This window comes from Erpetoichthys calabaricus, chromosome 16 (assembly GCF_900747795.2).
Source record: "Erpetoichthys calabaricus chromosome 16, fErpCal1.3, whole genome shotgun sequence".
Lineage (NCBI taxonomy): Eukaryota > Metazoa > Chordata > Cladistia > Polypteriformes > Polypteridae > Erpetoichthys > Erpetoichthys calabaricus.
This window is the reverse complement of record NC_041409.2, coordinates 62,260,447-62,279,174: the sequence shown is the minus strand read 5'-3', so window position 1 is coordinate 62,279,174 and position 18,728 is coordinate 62,260,447. Positions and strand designations below refer to the sequence as shown.

Here is an 18,728-nt window from a genome sequence, read left to right as displayed (position 1 = left end):
AGCGTTTGTTCAATCAACAGATAAGACTAAGGCTGGCTTTCCAGATTATCGCTGAAGAGATAATTGACACGAACAACACACAAATTGCTGGGTATCTCAAATTGCATGACTGAGTGCCACTTTTTCTGGGAACCAATAGTGTGCAGTTTTGTTTTTGGCAGGGATGCACCGATACCACTTTTTTGGAAAACGAGTACGAGTACGAGTACTTGCATTTCAGTACTCGCCGATACCGAGTACTTAATAAAAACATGATTTAAATTTACAGTTAACAGCTTTAGTCATATAATTTAACAAAAAAAACAAGGGACTAGTTTGGAATTAAGAACATTTATTTAAAATGAAAAGCATTTTGTATGCAACATATTACAGAATAAATAATTATAAAAAAAAAATGTAAACAGTGACAGTGCAACTCAAGTATTTTTTTCAGTTTGTTGTAAACTCTGCCGCTTTGGACAACATGGTCCTCAAACACATGCGCTATAGCCTGGCTGGTGTGCGAGCCATGGTATTGTTTCGCATGTAATATGGCTCGTTGCGGCGTGAAACTCTCGTCTATCCACTGGGAGGTTAGGCTAATTAGCGACACGGGGCTAACACTGCTTGTCCAAATATCCGTGGTGAAACTAAACGCAGAGGAGGCTTGCAGTAGGCTGTGGATATGTTTTTTCACGGAGTCGTGTAGTTTAGGCAGCTCTGTGTCAGTCATGTAGCGGCGGCTTGGGACATCATATCTGGGCTCCAGAACATGGAGGAGACGCAGGAATCCCACATTTTCTACCTCCGAGAGTGGCTGGTCACTCAATGCAATGTACTCGATAATTGCCTGTGTTATTTTCACAGCACGTGGATTGTCTCTGGACATTTTCTCTCGTCTTGCAAGAGTTTGCTGCAGCGTGGGTTGTGTTGGTTTAAAAGCGTGGGTAAACTCTTTGTACTCGTTGTCGTGTTGGGATTTTAGGTGCTTGATTAAATTACTTGTGTTAAATGCACTACCTTTTGAGCCTCCTCTGGACAATTTCGCTGAGCACAATTTGCAGTCCGCCTTTGTTTTGTCGTCTTCATTCACTTTGAAATAGTTCCACACGGCTGACATGTCTCGCCTCGCCTTCTCCCCGCTCTGAGCTGCAGCCGGGGCCTGGGGGCGGGCACTCGGCGCCTGTGATTAACCCCTTACACGCCGCTCAAACATAGACATTTCTCAGACCGTGGTATCGGTCCCCGGTATCGGGGGACTTTTAATGAGTACGAGTACTTTAGAAAATGTGGTATCGAGGCCGATACCAGATACCCGTTTCGGTATCGGTGCATCCCTAGTTTTTGGTATGCTTTTGTTATTATTATTTATTTATTATTATGTTTTTAGTATTCTTATTTTACAATACAACAATATTTATTGACACTTTCTTTTTGTTCATCATGTTGGATGCTGAGCTAGTTGTTTTTGGTGCACAGTATGTTCCATTGAGAAGTTATGAACCTGGTATTGACCTTTTGAAGTGTTTCCTTCCAAATCAACAATATGTTCTTTTTTATCTTGTAACAAGTAAGCCTGCAATTCTCTAGCGAATCGGAAATCCAAGAATGGCAATCAGTTTCTGTTCCGTCCGATATTTGGATGGATGACATATCATGGAGGGTGGGTGCGTCTGGGGAAATGTCATTTAATTAAATAAGCATATCTGTATTAAAGCGGTTTCGTTTTGTGGAGACGCGATTCTGTTGCCTTTGCTGACACTGACTGCTGGCAGAGTGGAGCACAGCAAGTTTAGTTCACAGGTTGTGGTGTTCGTGTGCCAGCTACTGAGTCGGGGAAGCCGCTGGGTTTGAGTCTGTGACCGTTAAGTGATCTATATTACTGGCATAGTGGATTAGAGCAAGTGCAGTGTACAGGTTGTGTTGTTTGGGCGCCACCTACTGACTCAATATGCGCCTCAGTGGGAAGCCTCTGCGTGATGAAATATCATGGAGGGTATATGCGGTGGTGTGGGCGGGCGCGTCCGGGCGGCTGTACAACCTGGCGTGCATGCTTTACCTCAGGTTTGGTTCACAGGTCGTAGGCATGGTAAAGTTTCCATTTAATTGAATAACCCTATTTGAACTAAAGCGGTTTCTTTATGTGGGCGCCTTCGTTCATTAAGTCTAGTTTACAGGTGGTGTTGTTTGGGCGCCATCTACTGACTCTGGGAAGCCGCCGCGTTTGACTCTGGGGCGGGCGCCACGGCGCAGTACGCATGCGCCTCGGTGGCAGTATGCATGCGCCTCTGTGCGTCTGCCGTGCATAAGTTAACTGTGGTTTAGTAAGATAGATACCCTGTAAAAAGATTATTTGAAATTTTGTTATGAGATTATTTGTAAGCTATAGGCATCAAGAGTGGAATGTTTTTCCTTTTTGTCTTTTAAATATTTGTATTTTTACCACCCAGCAGTTCTATCATAATTAAATATTAGAAAAATCTATAAACAGGATCTGTAATACTTCTCAAAGAACAACAAATAGGTATTACACTTTTTGTTTGTTACATAATGTCAACAATTCTTGTACCATTACTCACTCAAGTAGTTTGGAATCTGTTGTCTAATTTAGTTTTAACAACAACATTTATTTATATAGCACATTTTAATACAAACAAAGTAGCGCAAAGTGCTTTATATGATGAAGATAAAGAGAAAAAAGACAAAATAAATAATTAAAATTAAGGAACACTAATTAACAAAGAATAAAAGTAAGGTTCGATGGCCAGGGAGGACAGAGAGAAAAAAAAAAAAAACTCCAGACGGCTGGAGAAAAAAATAAAATCTGCAGGGGTTCTAGGCCACAAGACCACCCAGTCCCCTTTAGGCATTCTGCCTAACATAAATGACCTCAATCAGTCCTCATTGTATTCAGGGTTCTCATGGGAGAATTTGATGATGACGGTCATGTGGACTTCTGGCCTTTAATTCATCAATGTAGGGACATCACGGTGCTTTGATTAGGTGGTGGTGGTGCAAATTTCCACTTCAGAAAACCGGAAAAGGAACAGAAGAGAAAGTAGGGGTTAGTATGGATTTTGGAGCCACCATGAATAATAATGATGTTTAATTAAATATACAGAGCATCAGGATTAAACTAAGATGAAGCTATGAGTAAGCCACGTTAAAGAAATGTGTTTTCAGTAGTGTTTTAAAGTGCTCCACTGTATTAGCCTGGCAAATTCCTATTGGCAAGCTATTCCAGATTTTAGGTGCATAACAGTAGCAGGCCGCCTCACCACTTAAGGTCAGCTCTTGGAATTCTAAGTAGACACTCATTTGAAGATCTAAGGTTACGATTTCAAGTGTAAATTGTAAGACATTCCGAAATATAAGCTGGAGCGAGATTATTTGAGGTTTTGTAAACCATAAGCAGTATTTTAAAGTCAATTCTAAATCACACAGGTAACCAGTGTAGTGACATCAAAACTGGGGTGATGTGCTCGGATTTTCTTTTCCGATTTAAGATTCTAGTAGCTGCATTCTGTACTAGTTGCAATCGATTGATGTCTTTTTTGGTAGCCCTGAGAGGAGTGTGTTACAGTAATCTAGCCGACTGAAAACAAAAGCGTGAACTAATTTTTCAGCATCTTGCAATGTTGTAAGAGGTCTAACTTTAATCTGATTAATATGTGATTTAAAATTCAGGTCAGTTTCAATAGTTATCCCTAAATTCTTTACCTCTGTATTGACTTTTAACCCTAATGCGTCAAGTTTATTTCTAATAACCGCATTATATCCATTATTGCCAATCACTAAAATTTCTGTTTTCTCTTTATTTAGTTTGAGAAAATTACTACTCATCCGTTCAGAAACACAAGTGAGACATTGTGTCAGTGAATCGAGTGTTGAGGTCGTCAGGTGCTATTGATAAATACAGCTGTGTGTCATCAGCATAGCTGTGGTAGCTCACATTGCCCTGAGATAATCTGACCTAACGGAAGCATGTAAATCGAAAAGAGCAGTGGACCCAGAATAGAGCATTGTGGAACACCATACAGAATATCATGTGTCTTTGAAGTATAATTACCACAACTAACAAAGAATTTTCTACCTGCCAGGTAGGATTCAAGCAAATTTAAGACACTGCCAGAGAGGCCCACCCATTGACTAAGGCGATTTCTAAGAATATTGTGATCAATGGTATCAAATGCGGCACTCAGATCTAAGAGGATGAGAACAGATAAATGGCCTCTGTCTGCATTTACCCGCAAGTCATTTACTACTTTATCGAGTGCAGTTTCTGTACTGTGATTTGTTCTGAAACCCGACTGAAACATACCAAGAATGGCATGTTTATTGAGGTGATCATTAAGCTGCATAATGACTCCCTTCTCTAGAATTTTACTTAAGAAAGGCAGATTAGAAATAGGTCTAAAATTTTCAAAAGCAGAGGAGTCAAGATTATTTTTCTTGAGCAGGGGTTTAACTACAGCAGTCTTAAGACAGTCTGGGAGGACCCCCGTATCTAATGACGAGTTTACTATGTCAAGAATACTATCAGTTAGCACGCCCGATATGTCTTTGAAAAACTTGTTGGTACTGGGTCAAGGACGCCGGTGGAGGGCGTCAGTTGAGAAATTATTTTATATAAATCAGGTAAATCTATCCTGGTGAAATAATTTAATTTGTTTTATTTGTTTATAATTTGTTTAAGAGGATCAGTATTGGGGAGATGTACTATATTATTTCCAATATCATTAATTTTTTGATTAAAAAATACAGCAAAAGCCTCAAGTTTCACTGGAAGTATTTTGGAGGCATTCCATTGAGTGACCTGGATTTAGCAGACGATCAGTCGTAGAGAATAAGACTCTGGGATTGCTAGCATTGTTATTTATAATTCTAGAGAAATGACACCGCCTCTCAAGACGGACTATGTTGTATTCTGTACCTTGAATATCTCGTAGTGGATAATCAATTTAGTTTTTCTCCATTTACACTCAGCTCTCCGGCATGTTCTCTTTAGATCAGACACTCTTTGGGTCTTCCATGGTGTAATAGTGCTAGAAGATTTTTTAACTATCTTTTCAGGTGCAACTATGTCAGCAGCAGCTCTCACCTTAGTATTAAAATTTTACACCGTACTATTTACATTATTCTCACTATTGTAGTAAGCACTACAAACTGACTGGTTGCTTAAAATGTTTGTAAATTTTGAAGCTGCTGATGAATCAAAGAAGCGTTTTTTAACAATATGCTTCTCGTGAATATTTTCTATCATTATTTCTATATTAAAAAGTAAGAGAAAATGGTCTGATAGACCAATATCAATGATCTGCTTCACATCAACTTTTAGTCCTTTTGTAATTACTAAGTCTAACGTATGACCTGCTTTGTGTGTAGGCTGACTGATGTGCTGTCTCAAATCAAAAGAGTCCAGGAGGTTCATGAATTCTTTTACTTTCGGGTCACACCGATAATTATCGATATGAAAGTTAAAGTCACTGACTATTAGGAATGTGTCATAGTTTGTAATTACAATTGGACACAAAGTCTGAGAATTCCTCAAAGAAAGACGCATTAAGAAATCTTTTATTTATTATGCAACAGGTAGCTGGTTACTCAAATCCATCTTCATTCTAAGGCACTTATTGACATCATGTATTAGGCAGAAATTTAACTCAAAATTATCATGTTGTCATTTCCTTCTGTCAAGACCACTATGATATTGGCAGTTCTTTCCATTACAATGCATTTGTGACCAGATTGCCAGAAAAGGACTTAGTCGTGCAGTATTATAAACCTACATGATGATTTTTTTCCCACATTAAATTTTATATTTGTTCACTACAAAAGGCCTATCAGTGTATTTCATACCCATCCAACACTGAAATCCTAGTTTCTCTACTAGTGGAAATGTACTTATGGCAGCTGTAGTATTTTTGCTTGTTTTTGTCTATTCACGGTTATAAAGATTGATATGATTCTGTGGATTAATAATGCTGCTGTTGATATTGCAGGTAAGCGGCAGATTCACCACTTGGGAAACCAGCTGCAGCTGAATCAACATTGCCTGGATACAGCATTCAACTTCTTTAAAATGGCTGTGAGCAAACACCTAACAAGGGGCAGAAAAATGACCCATGTGATCGCTGCATGCCTGTATCTTGTCTGTCGAACAGAGGGCACACCACGTATCCTTTCTTTTAGAGTTAAAATGCAAATATGAAGTTAATGGCAGTCAATGTGTTGTCAGTATTGTGTGCCATGGTGAAGACTCTGTTGAATATTAATATAACGTTTCTTTGAGCAGTTTAGGTCAATTGATTGGCTCACTGTTTTTCATATGTCACCAGGTGACAGATTTATTTTTTCCATTTTAAACTACTTATCTACTGTTATTTTCTTAAAATAATGATATGCTAAAGATAGAGAACACATTAGAGTTACGCAAATGCTGCATGTATAATCACTTTCAAAACACTGCTTTAGTCATGTACAGCATACTTGTGTCTTAAGGGTTATATTTCTTTTTAAACTACCAACCTTTTTCACAGAGTAGTCTTGTCTGAATGTACACAATGTAATTGAAGATGAAGTCTTTAGCCATTCTGGCATTAACTACAGTAGATTACTTTTTTGCTGAAATAATTTTTTAACAAAGTACTATAGTTGATTCCACTTAAGTATAATCACTATTCTTTCTCAATTAATGTACTTCTCCTTAAACTTTCATTTGAAAAACAAATCAGTGTTTTTGTGTGAGCTTAATCTATTTTGGGGCTCATTCAAACACACACTCTCAAGTTGTTTTGATTTGCATGTTGAGCTACTTACAATGTTCCACATTGCATATTTTGCAAAGCTGCAATTGCAGATTATCACAAGTGATGAGCAAACAAGTTACCAAATAGGTAAACATTTGTAAGCCAAGATATAATAAAACACACTAGGCCTTAAAATAAAATAAAAGAGTCATTGGAGGATCTTAAAAATATGAATTTTGTTCATTATTTATATGTGAATATTTTACAGTGATGACTGTGTAACTTTGTTACATAAGATTATAATTTGCATGTTGAAGGCCCCTTTGGTTTCAGGGTTATTGAATGGAGGAAGAGAAATCCTGACAGCTTCCAATGGCGGGGTGGCGTTTTACACATTGTTTCAGGAGTATAGAGTTCAAGATTGCATTAATTGTAATAATGTAACCTTTAAAATTAATGGCTATTTTTAGAACAGAGGGGCATGCTAGGTTATCCTGACTTCACACGTGTGGTTGTTTGTCCTACAGTGACAACCATATTGTGTTTACTAATGTAACATAGTATGTAGTAAATTTATCCTTCATCCCCTGGAGTTTACAGCAGAGTTTTATTGACCTCCTTACTCCTTATACTAAGATGATAGAAGCATAATTATTTGTTTTTGTATTACTAAAAAAAATTGTTCAGTAGAATAAATTTGTAATTAGAGGAGTCAATAGCAGCTATAGCAAATTGAGTCCACCATTTTAAAGGGCACAAATTGTAGTCACAGTGACCGCTACTAACAATAACCTTTTTTATTGTTTATCTTTCATTCAGAGCATTAACAAAAACATTGAAAGGAAAAATACATTTTCATTGTAAACCAATATTTTTTCAACCATATTATTTTGAGAAAAATAGTATATTAAATAATATGCATTTCTGACTTTGTCTGCCCCAGTTATTGATACCCCTAGACAATCATATGACTTAAGTGGTATATTCCCATTCATATTTTACCTTTTTAAGTTAATCTGAGTTAGTAGTACCACTTAAGTGGTCAGGTATGGCTTCCTGTTTCTCTGGGGTATAAATCTGAGGTGACTCGCAGACCAGCTTTCTTTAGTCATCCATCACAATGGAAAAGACTCAAGAACACAGTAATGATGTGTGATCAACTGTAGTTGAGCTGCAGGAAATAGCTATAAGGAAATGGCTAAATGGTCGAAAATGTCTTTTTCTACTATCAGGGCAATAGTGAATACTTTGAAAGTGGGCTGGAAGAGAAAGTGTTTCTGTATTAGCTCAGGTTATGATTCACCCCAAAACCACACTGGTCCTTTGCCGAGAATATATTGTCACAGACACCAAAGGGAATCTAGTAAATGCAAGCTTCCAGAGGAATCCTTGGTGAACATAGCAGTGCCTGATTCTGCCTGCATTTGAGCTTTGGATTTCTGAATGAAAAACTTGAGAGATTTGGGTAACGGGCCAAAGGATTCTAATGATTCTTATACAGAATTATTAAAGCTAATATCTTTTTGTAGAAAGGAAACAAATAGTGCATGCTTATGATAAAAGCAGTACAGTACTTTAAATTCAAAATATGTTCACGTTCGCTTTGAAGATGAAATAGCCTAAAGTTTTATTGGGTATAGTACATTCAAAACTGTATGGTTTACTTTTTATTACTTTAAAAACAAAAGCAAAAAAAACAAAACTGCTAACACATGTGTTTCAATGATCTGTTTTTGTCAATATTTTTTTTTTCTTATTTTATGACTAGTTTTACAAACACTTTGTGCAGTTCATTCACAGGGTGACCAGTGTTTAAGGTTATGCATTCTTTATTTTGCTTTTCCTCAGTGTATTTTGGCTTTCCTTCCACATCCAAAAGATAGGCGTGTTTTGTTGACTGGGAACTCAAAATGGTCCTGTCTTAAATCTGTATAGTTGTGATGCGAGTTCAGGATTGACTCTGGCTTCAGTCATATTGGGATAGCCGCTGACTCTTGCCACCTCTGGACTGGGTTAATGAGTTAGAAAATGGATGTGTGATTAATTAACTTTTCTGTGAAAATACTGTTTATACATAATTTGTCAATAATGATTAACTAGCAGAAATAGAATAGACAAAGTAGAAACAGCAAAATGTTAAAATAATTTATGGATGTTATGGCACTTTTTTGGACTTTGTCCAAATAAACAAATGATTAAGAATACAACTAATGTGAGTTACAGAGGCTTAAGCCTATGTGCATAAGTGAATCCTGAAAGCCTCTCAATCAAGAGCCTATATAGGATGTTAGTAGGCTCTGTGAGTTGTAACCATACAATGGGAAAGATTTCCTGCTGTAGACAAAATGCTTAACTTTAAACTGAGCAATCCTTCAGGAGGTCAGGTTGTACCTTTGAGGTGTATTAAAGTTATTCACTCATCATACTCTTAAGTGATTGGCCTTCCTGCATATTTAAACAAGTATTCAGTATCAAGGGTATCAGGATAGAATTATTGATCACTGATATTTTACAATTTTAGAATACATTCTGGTTAGGTTGAGCTTTTCTGTTGCATGTTTGAAAGTAGGTGACAAAAATCTTGAAAAAAATATAAGTGACTTAGGACTAGTCTAATTTGTACACCTCCTGGACTGTTTTTGTGGTTGGTTTGACTTTTCAGTAAATACTTATGTGTCAGTGGTACAGTTTCATATAAGTTCAGAAATCTCCTGCACATTTGACCTAAACTGTTCCCAAATTTTAAATTTGGTAATTTAAGAGAGATGCCTTCAAATTTAAAAGCGAGTATCAAGAAACCTGGTTATTTGTCAGAGGGCGTTAAGTGTATTTGCATAAACATGGTCTGATTCGAATACTGCATTTCTTTTATTGGCAAGTAGAATTTCAGTTGTGACCTTACATGTCACATGGGAAATGAACTTACTTAATGGATTATGTGGTGAATTAACAAAAAACGTTTTTGTACTTCAGTATTACTTATGTTACCAGAAGAAACTGTTATTGTAAGACTCTTGACAGAAAATCGATTGATTGGGAGCAAAGTGTGCTTTTTTTAGTACAATGCAAATTGATAGAGAACTGTTGAAACATCATGTAAAGGCACATTTTTCTGCTTTTTTTACTGAACGAACACTTTGCCCATGATAGTGGGTTGCTTATGTACAAGGCATTATAAACCAGAAAACACTTTCCCCAGTATATAATACAGATATTCAGGATATCTGGGGTGAAAAGTGTATGCTTAAAGTTGACATCATAAGAATCTCCACATGATTTAGACTGGTACTCCTTAAATAGTATGATAAAGTGTAAACTGTGCTTCATATGATTGAAGGGGTTACAATTAAGCAGGGATTTGATGTGGCACTGAGGTGAAAGCTGCTTAGAAGACAGATGTTAAGATTTATCTGTAATTTTTTCCTCCCCATGATAAACATTTTAATTCATTACTATAGTAATCCTTTTGGGTTTGACTAGTTTTTATGGCATCCGAATGTTTGAATAAAATTTCTTAGAAAATCAAATATGTGGTTATGTTGGAGAGGCAGAAATTATGAACTGCTCCTGCATTGTACTAAATTAATATCTTATTTATTTTTAAAAAATTACTTTTCCATGCACTTGGACATCTCTGCTAAAGGTTGTTAAACATTCCTCTTATCTATTTCTTTAATTATCTTTATTATCAGATACTTTTTAATATTGTCAGAAGTGGATGGTTATAATAAATAATGTACATTGTATGGAGAGAAACATGGAAATAATCATACAATCTTTAAAATTCAATCTCTGTATTCTGTCTCTGTCTCTGTATTCTCCAACCTTGTGAAATGTTATAGAAGATTAAGTGCTGTCTTGTTGGCAGAAGGGGGTCGTACGAAATATTAACTGCAGGGGTGCCAATAATTGTGGCACACATGATTTCATGTAAAAAATAGATTTTTTAATGTGCTTCAATTAAAGGTTGGATTTTTCTCTTTTTTTTTTTTTTGTTGTGAGTCTATATTTTTTTGGGGAAAAAAAAAGAATTTATTAGAAGCCTAAGAACACACTTTAACCAGGGGTGCCAATAATTGTGGAGGGCGCTGTATCAATGCTGACCTCAATACTGTCCAAGATTAAAATTAGAAATTTGAGCTTTATCAAATATCATAACTCTAAATTAGATCGTATGAAATGGGTTTTGCAAATAGTAGCCATGTTTTATCAAAAATTACCAGAATATGCCATTTGGGCATTCTGAAAAAGATGCTGGAGCTTAATATGATTATTCGGGATGGCACAGTGTTGCACAATGTATCAAACTGCTTCATTTCTTTTTTTTACGGCATGCCATTGTGCCATAGAGACAAAATTCATCATCTTTAAATGTTTGCTTTTGAGTTGCTGCCAGGGTCCATTTTGAATGACAAGGGACAGGTCTGTTATTGTTATTTTGTGATTGTGCTGAATATGTTGTGAATAGATCTTTAAGATGTAGCCCGATTTCATGTAAATAAAAAGTCTAATTTGTAAAGAGTTAAGCGATTATCACAATTTTCATACCAGTAATGCATATTTTCAATCCCTTACCCTGTTCATACACATTTGTAACACTAGTGTGTACATGCAGCAATACTATTGTTTATTATACATACCTTTTTTTGCCTTGTAGGTGTAGCTAAGAGCCATGTAAAAGATATACATATGTTATGACAGTGAGTACTTTGCTCTGATTTATGTCCAAGTTGTCAGAATATAATATTCATTCTTTTTTTTTTTTAAATACTTGGACTATGAAACGACATTCATTATAGGCCTATTAGTGTAAAAATATCCTTGTTAACAACTTAATTTGAAATTTATTTGCAGCTTATTACTGTACATTGACACATTATAGACAAGGGACTTGGTATTAATTATACCAAAAGTAACCAATTCTTTTAATACCACTCCATATCAAAAATGTGAAGTGTCTTACTGTTTTCATTTCCATGTTCAGGAATCCTATCAGTGTTTTGTGGGGTTTTGTGTGGTTATGTGGGTGGTGCCTAGATGTTTCATTATAAAATGGTAAGTGATCAATTGAATATATTCTCTTGACGTCTAAGTAATGGGCAATCTGTTTTGCATTGCATAATTGCTGAGAGTTCCTGCTCCTTTGCTTGAGCTGTTAAACTTACAGCACATTAAAAACCCTAATGTCCTTGTGATAAAAATCAATAGGGGTGTTTTATCTTCTAAATTACAAGAACCTGACTGAATTTTAAACACCAATGAATCAATTCTTAGCAATGAGAAATATAAAACATTTAAATATGTATTCTGTCTAGGCCCTTTTGAACTAATTTCATTTAATTTGAAGATTTTTAGAGGACCACAATTTTATTTTTACAAGACAGGAAGGTAAAGGATTTTTTTCAAAGAAAGAATTAAGACCTGGTAGAGAATAGAACTATCATAATTATTTCTTATTCTAGCTAATCATAATGCAAACTATCTTGAATGCAATAGCAGTTTCTTTGGTAATGAACCTGCTATTAATTTTCATGAACTTAATATCTTAGAGAAATTTTGAATAATGTGTCAAACCCCGCCATAACACAGGAAGATTATTTTGCTTCCCCTTTTCTAAAATCTACATCAAATGTAATGGAACATACATTAGCTACTAGAGACAATAAACTGTTAAATTCTGCTTTTGATATGACTGCTAAACTTTTTTATAAAAATATTGAGATGGACGCCAATGATCAACTGGTGTCATGGCTGGGGTGAATCCTGTTTCCGTATCTGGCTGGGAGGCTGGCATCAGATACCAACATAGTAAGAGAAACAGATAGATAGACCTGTGTGTCCTGGATGGGGTGGACAGAAGACCCTTACTTGGCTGGGCGGCCAGAACAATGGATAGGCCACAGGAGAGTCAGCCTTCCAAGATAGTAGGCTTCCCCAGTATGTTAATTAGAAGTGTTCCTGGGCCAATGCACCGAAATACACACCCGCAGGGCACACTGGGAACTGTAGTCCTATTGGACAGCTGAGCAGTGATTGATGAGAGCTGCAGGGGGTGGCTGTTCCTAAGGACTTCTGCCTGATCTAGAAGTGCTTCCTCCGTGCAGTATCCTGGCACCAGAATTACTTTTGAGTCCTGCATAACAGGGGCCTCCTCATCTCACTCTGGCAGTCAGAGAGAGGGGAATCGGTTAGAAGAAAATAGTAAATGGATTGCAACAGGGATATACTCTTTATGCTGTTTTTGATCTGCTGGTACTCTTCTATGGCCAAGCAAAGAGTGCAAAAAATAAAAAAACACAACAATTGAAAAGACTAATTTGTTCTCAATAAGGGACAGACAAAACAGTGCTATAAGAAGTCCAGTGAACACCTGCTGGGATATTCTAGGACCACTGAGTGTGTGCTTTGATGAAGAAATGGGAACTGAGGAAGACGTGATCTGAATTAGGTCATGAAGGGAGTAAGCAAGTTCCATACTGGCTATTTAAAATGTGTTCTTCAACAGCATTGACATAGCTGGAATTCATTTTTATGCTAATATTGCAAAATGTTATTATACACAGAATACTTTAGCATGGTTGTCTGTTGGCATAGATGACAGTAGCACTTTAGGAACCTTTAAATTTTTGGGGTATTTAATATAAACAGGAATTAACAAACTTTCATGCTCTATTGCCTATTTTATTTACTACATGGCTGATTGGTTATAGTGTATCAATAGAAGATATAGTTTTCAAGACATCCTTCAGAGGTCTTTTCTTTGTGTTTACAGATATAAATCTAAATAACACATAAAATATTATTTCTGTGCTTCCAAGATGGGTTGAGATGAAGTCGTAATATGGTGTTTTGCAATAATTGCTTGATATCTGTAATGTCATTTTGGAAGAAAAACGTGTAAAGTACATTTTACCTAGAAATTAACAAAGATGATTTTCTTTATCTTTATTTCTTTATCTACCAGCAATAATATTGGGTTACTTGGTCATGTTTGTACGAGAATAAACTTAAAGAACCGTAGGTGGTAATCAGAATCATAGTTGTTTGTGCCTGATAGTACTATACAACAATATTAACAGAAAAATAAAAATTAAAGCTATACATGGAAATAATCCAATATATACACTAGGTAATTTAACAGTATACCTGTTAATTTAGGTTTAAGGCTGTTGTAGTAAGTTGGTGCTTGCATAAGTATACTCCTCTTCAAAAGTTGGTTCCTGTATTGCACACAATGCTTCTAGGATTGTCTCTGGCTTGTGTTTACGTTTCCTTTAATCCTGGAGTAAATGAAAGTGGATGGGTAGATTTTGCGGTGTTTTTGTTTTGAAGAAATCTTTGAATGTTTGTCAGGTAATCATTCTGTCCCTGCAGAAATTATTCTGGTAATGTCATTTTATTTAAACCTAGTTTTTATAAAAGTTGATTAACAATTATTATATATAACAGGAGATGTACAGAGAATTATCAGTACTCCTATATCACAGAATCACAGTTTAATGGAAAAAAAACAATATGTTTATTTTGAAGGTAAATGTGTACCTACAGATTTAATGTAATCAAAAAACAGTTGCTGCTAAAAATGGATTCTGGTCCACTGTAATTTTGAATTGGATTTTGCAGGTTTGGGAATGTTGTGTGGCCTAAAAAGTTAGAGGGATGGATGGATGGCTATTGAAACAGAAGTTTTCAAAGGACTCTTAACTAATAAGAAATCCAGACTTGCTTATGTTTATCTTCTATTATTTACTACACATCACATCATTAAATTGTGAGAAATGTTAACAGTTTAAGATTACAGTGTCCTCCACTAATATTGGCACCCTTAGTAAATAAAAGCAAAATAGCCAATAAAAATGTCTTTATTGTTAATCCTCTTGATCCTTCATTCAAAAATTTAAGAAAAATCTAACCTTTAATTGAATTAAAATTATTGAAAGGAAAAGGACATTCTAATCCTAAATCATTTATTTTTCTCAAATATATGTGTGCTACAATCAATGGTATAATTACTGCAACCCTCTTTTTGCAGGACAAAGACTCTTGAGTCTTCTGCTCTTATACTTAGTAAGATTGACGAACATATGACTGGGGATCTGAGACCATTCCTCTCTGCAGAATCTCTCTAGATCTTTCAGATTTCAAAGTTCATGCTTGAGGACAGGTTTTCAATGGGGTTTAGGTCGGAGCACTGGGATAGCTGTGGTAAAACCTTGATTATGTGGTCACTGAACTATTTTTATGTTGATTATTTGGTGTGCTTTGGATATTCTGGGCAGAGGCAGTTGGGTTTCTTTAATATCTGCTGCTAGTTGATGGAGCCCAAAACACTATGTGCCCTAGGAAGTTGTCCAGGACCTTTGGCAAAAAACAGCCCCACAACATCACATCTCCAGCACTTTACTTCACAGAGGAGAAGATGTTCTCTTCTGAAAACCCACCTGTGGTATTTGTTGCTGCAAAGCTCTGTTTTGTCTTATATGACCATAGAACATTGTCCTATTGAAACTTCTAGTAATGTTTGGCAAACTATATGTGCTTGAGTTTGTTGTTTGATGACAGCAGATGATTTTTTTTGGCAACCCCTGCCAACAACTTGTAATTATGTAGGTGGCATCTGATCGTAGTTTTCAAGACTTTGTCTCTCTGAGATTCGGCTTGCATCAATACTTCTTCATCTGTGGTCCATGGAGATTTTTTGACCAGTTAATCCATCCTTTTCACTGTGTATTTTGTTAACAAAATTGATACTATCCACTGTGGCATTGTTCAAACTGAATATAATCTTCCTACTGTTAATCATGACATTGTCTTAGAATCCTTTGATATAGTCTCACTTTCACAGCTAAAAAGAACTATTGACACCCTTAAACCAGCTTCCAGCCCCCTCGATATTGTTCTACCACGTCTCTTAGTGGAAGCCTTTGACGTGTTGGGCCCATCCTTAACTAGCCATTATAAGTGATTCTATTAGTTTGGGGGTTGTGCCGTCATTTTTTAAACATGCTGCAGTCCATCCCCATCTAAAAAAGGCAGAATTAGATCCTGGAGTTTTAGCCAATTTTCGTCCAATTTCCCAACTGCCATTTCTGGCTAAAATTCTAGAAAGAATTATTTATAATCAATTGGTCGATCACCCTAACTCCAATAATTTATTTGAGATCTACCAATCTGGCTTTAGGTGTTATCATAGTGTTGAAACAGCACTCCTGAAAGTGTTCAATGACATCTCTCTTATTACTGACTCCGGTGATGCGGCAGTCCTTCTCCTCCTTGACCTGTCTGCTGCCTTTGACACCACTGACCATGAAATATTACTGATGCGGCTTGAACATCTTGTTGGGCTTAAAGGGGCTGCTCTTAATTGGTTCAGATCATATTTAACTGGTAGACACTTTTCAGTGACTTTTAATTCCTCTTTTTCATCTACTGCTCCTCTTAAATATGGTGTTCCTCAGGGATCCATTTTGGGTCCTATTTTATTCTCTATATACCTTCACCCTATTGGAGCGATTTTTAGGAAATTTAACATTTCTTTTCACTGCTATGCTGATGATACTCAGATTTATATTCCTGTCTGCAACTCTGCAACAAATCAACTCCACAACTGTCTGTCTGAACTAAGATCCTGGATGGCTAATAATTTTCTTGATCTGAACCAAATTAAACAGAGCTGCTTATAGTGGGTCCATCAGCTAAAGCCCCAATTGGTCTTGGACTTCTCGGCTCTTTCTCTGCCTTTTCCAAACCTCAAGTCCGCAGTCTTGGTGTTACCTTTGATAATAACCTCTCTTTTGAGAAACAAGTAAATTCTGTAGTCAAGAGTTGCTTTTTCCAACTTCGTCTGTTAGGTAAGATAAAGCCTTTTTTTTATCTTCTAAGGATCTTGAGAAAGCTACTCATGTTTTTATTTTTTCTCGCCTCGATTACTGCAACTCGCTGTATTCTGGGATTAACAAATCTCCGATACACAAGTTACAGCTGGTTCAAAATGCTGCCGCTCGCTTTCTGGTTGGGGCAAGAAATTATGACTCTGTTTCTCCTATTTTAGCTTCATTACTCACTGGCTGCCTGTCAGTTTTCGAATTGATTTTAAAATCTTGCTGCTAGTTTTTAAATCTTTACATGGGCTTGCTCCTGCCTATTTATCTGATCTGTGTGTTTTACACCAGCCGTCCAGAGTGCTTAGATCTTCCGATCACTTGTCTCTTGTTGTCCCTCGTACCAAGTGTAAAACCAAAGGGGACAGGGCCTTTGCAGCTGCTGCGCCTCGACTGTGGAACTCTTTACCTCATCATATAAAGAAGTTGTCTACAATTGAACTGTTTAAAACAAGATTAAAGACTCATTTCTATTCACTTGCATTCTGTGACCTTCAGTAATACTGATGGTTTCCTCTTTGTGATTTATATAACATTACTTCTATTTATTATGCATCTTATTTTATGTTCATATATTTTATTTCTATTTGTTTTTATGTTAATTGTTTTGTTCTTCGTTTATTCTGTAATTGTAAAGCACTTTGGCCACAGCATTACTGTGTTGTTTTAAATGTGCTATATAAATAAATTGACATTGACATTGTCAATATAAACACACATCCTTTTCTTGTTCAGTTGTTAACCTTTCCATTTGCTTTATACTTGCTAATTATTACTTACTACTTATTGCTCTGAAATGACTACATAGATAAATTGCTAAAAATGCCCAATTCCTGAATATTTTGTCACACATCACTGCTGTGTTTTCTGGACTTTTCCATTGTGATTGAGGACTTTGGCCTCTGTGTCACCTCACATTTATACCCTATTGAAACAGTACATCATGGCTGATCACTTAAGTGTTCTACTCACTTGGATGAACTTAAAATCGAAAATATGAATGGGAATATATTTTGGTTCAGTTTTGCTTGTATGACTTTCCAGGGGTGCCAATAATTGTGGCACACACATATTTGAGGAAATGTGATGTTGAAAATTTCCATTTTGCTTTTATTATAGTTTTTATTATATTATTATATATTATATTTTTATTTAAATTGAAGTTTAGATATTTTTCACTTTGAGTGGAATATGAGGATTTATATAAAGACATTTTTTCACAGCATGTTTTATAATGTTAGTGTTGGGCCTTTAAGTAGTCGGTGCCATTTATAGAACAAATGATTAACAGTGACTGTATGAGATCATTGATAAGTACTAATATTTGTGTGGTTATCTTTGAATTAACTGATTAAATATGTATTTTTTATTTATGAAGATCTTTTTTCATGAAATATATCTCTTAAAAATATGTATTATGTAGCATATAACTTCTATTTCATGAAACTATTTACTGCTTCACTCATATTTTACACTCTTATACTACAAACACCCCTTTGGGGTAAGATGCTTTAAAAATGTAACTGTAATATTTAGTGGCGTGAGTGCTTGGACTCTTGGGAATTACTTCCTTTGAATTATTTAGATTTTAAGCTGCCAGCTACTAGGGGAAAAACATTCTCCTATTGCATACTTTGAGTTTGTTTCTGTTATATATTAGTGATACAGTGCTTTATAGGATAACAGATTTAAAAACTGTCTTAATCCTTGCAGTAGATACAGTATGTGCAATATATGTGTATTTATTTAAAAAACATCCATCCATTTTCCAACCCGCTGAATCCAAACACAGGGTTACGGGGGTCTGCTGGAGCCAATCCCAGCCAACACAGGGCACAAGGCAGGAACCAATCCCGGGCAGGGTGCCAACCCACCACAGGAAACACACAAACACACCCACACACCAAGCACACACTAGGGCCAATTTAGAATCGCCAATCCACCTAACCAGCATGTCTTTGGACTGTGGGAGGAAACCGGAGTGCCCGGAGGAAACCCACGCAGACACGGCGAGAACATGCAAACTCCACGCAGGGAGGACCCGGGAAGCGAACCCAGGGCTCCCAACTGCGAGGCAGCAGCGCTACCCACTACGCCACCGTGCCGCCCTATTTAAAAA

The 18,728-nt window shown here is 36.3% G+C and overlaps 1 protein-coding gene across 3 annotated transcripts in view; it reads left to right on the top strand.

The window, feature by feature from the left end:
- The window catches only part of brf1b (BRF1 RNA polymerase III transcription initiation factor subunit b), a 329,557-nt gene that overhangs the window by 82,744 nt on the left and 228,085 nt on the right, over window positions 1-18,728 (top strand). For 2 of the 3 annotated variants that reach the window (XM_028822170.2, XM_028822169.2), the window contains exon 4: window positions 5,982-6,155. In XM_028822170.2, the coding sequence (XP_028678003.1) occupies window positions 5,982-6,155 (174 nt within the window). Of the gene's footprint in view, window positions 1-5,981; window positions 6,156-11,723; window positions 11,784-18,728 lie in introns of those variants that run through there. The other variant, XM_051920111.1, reaches the window with a different exon arrangement.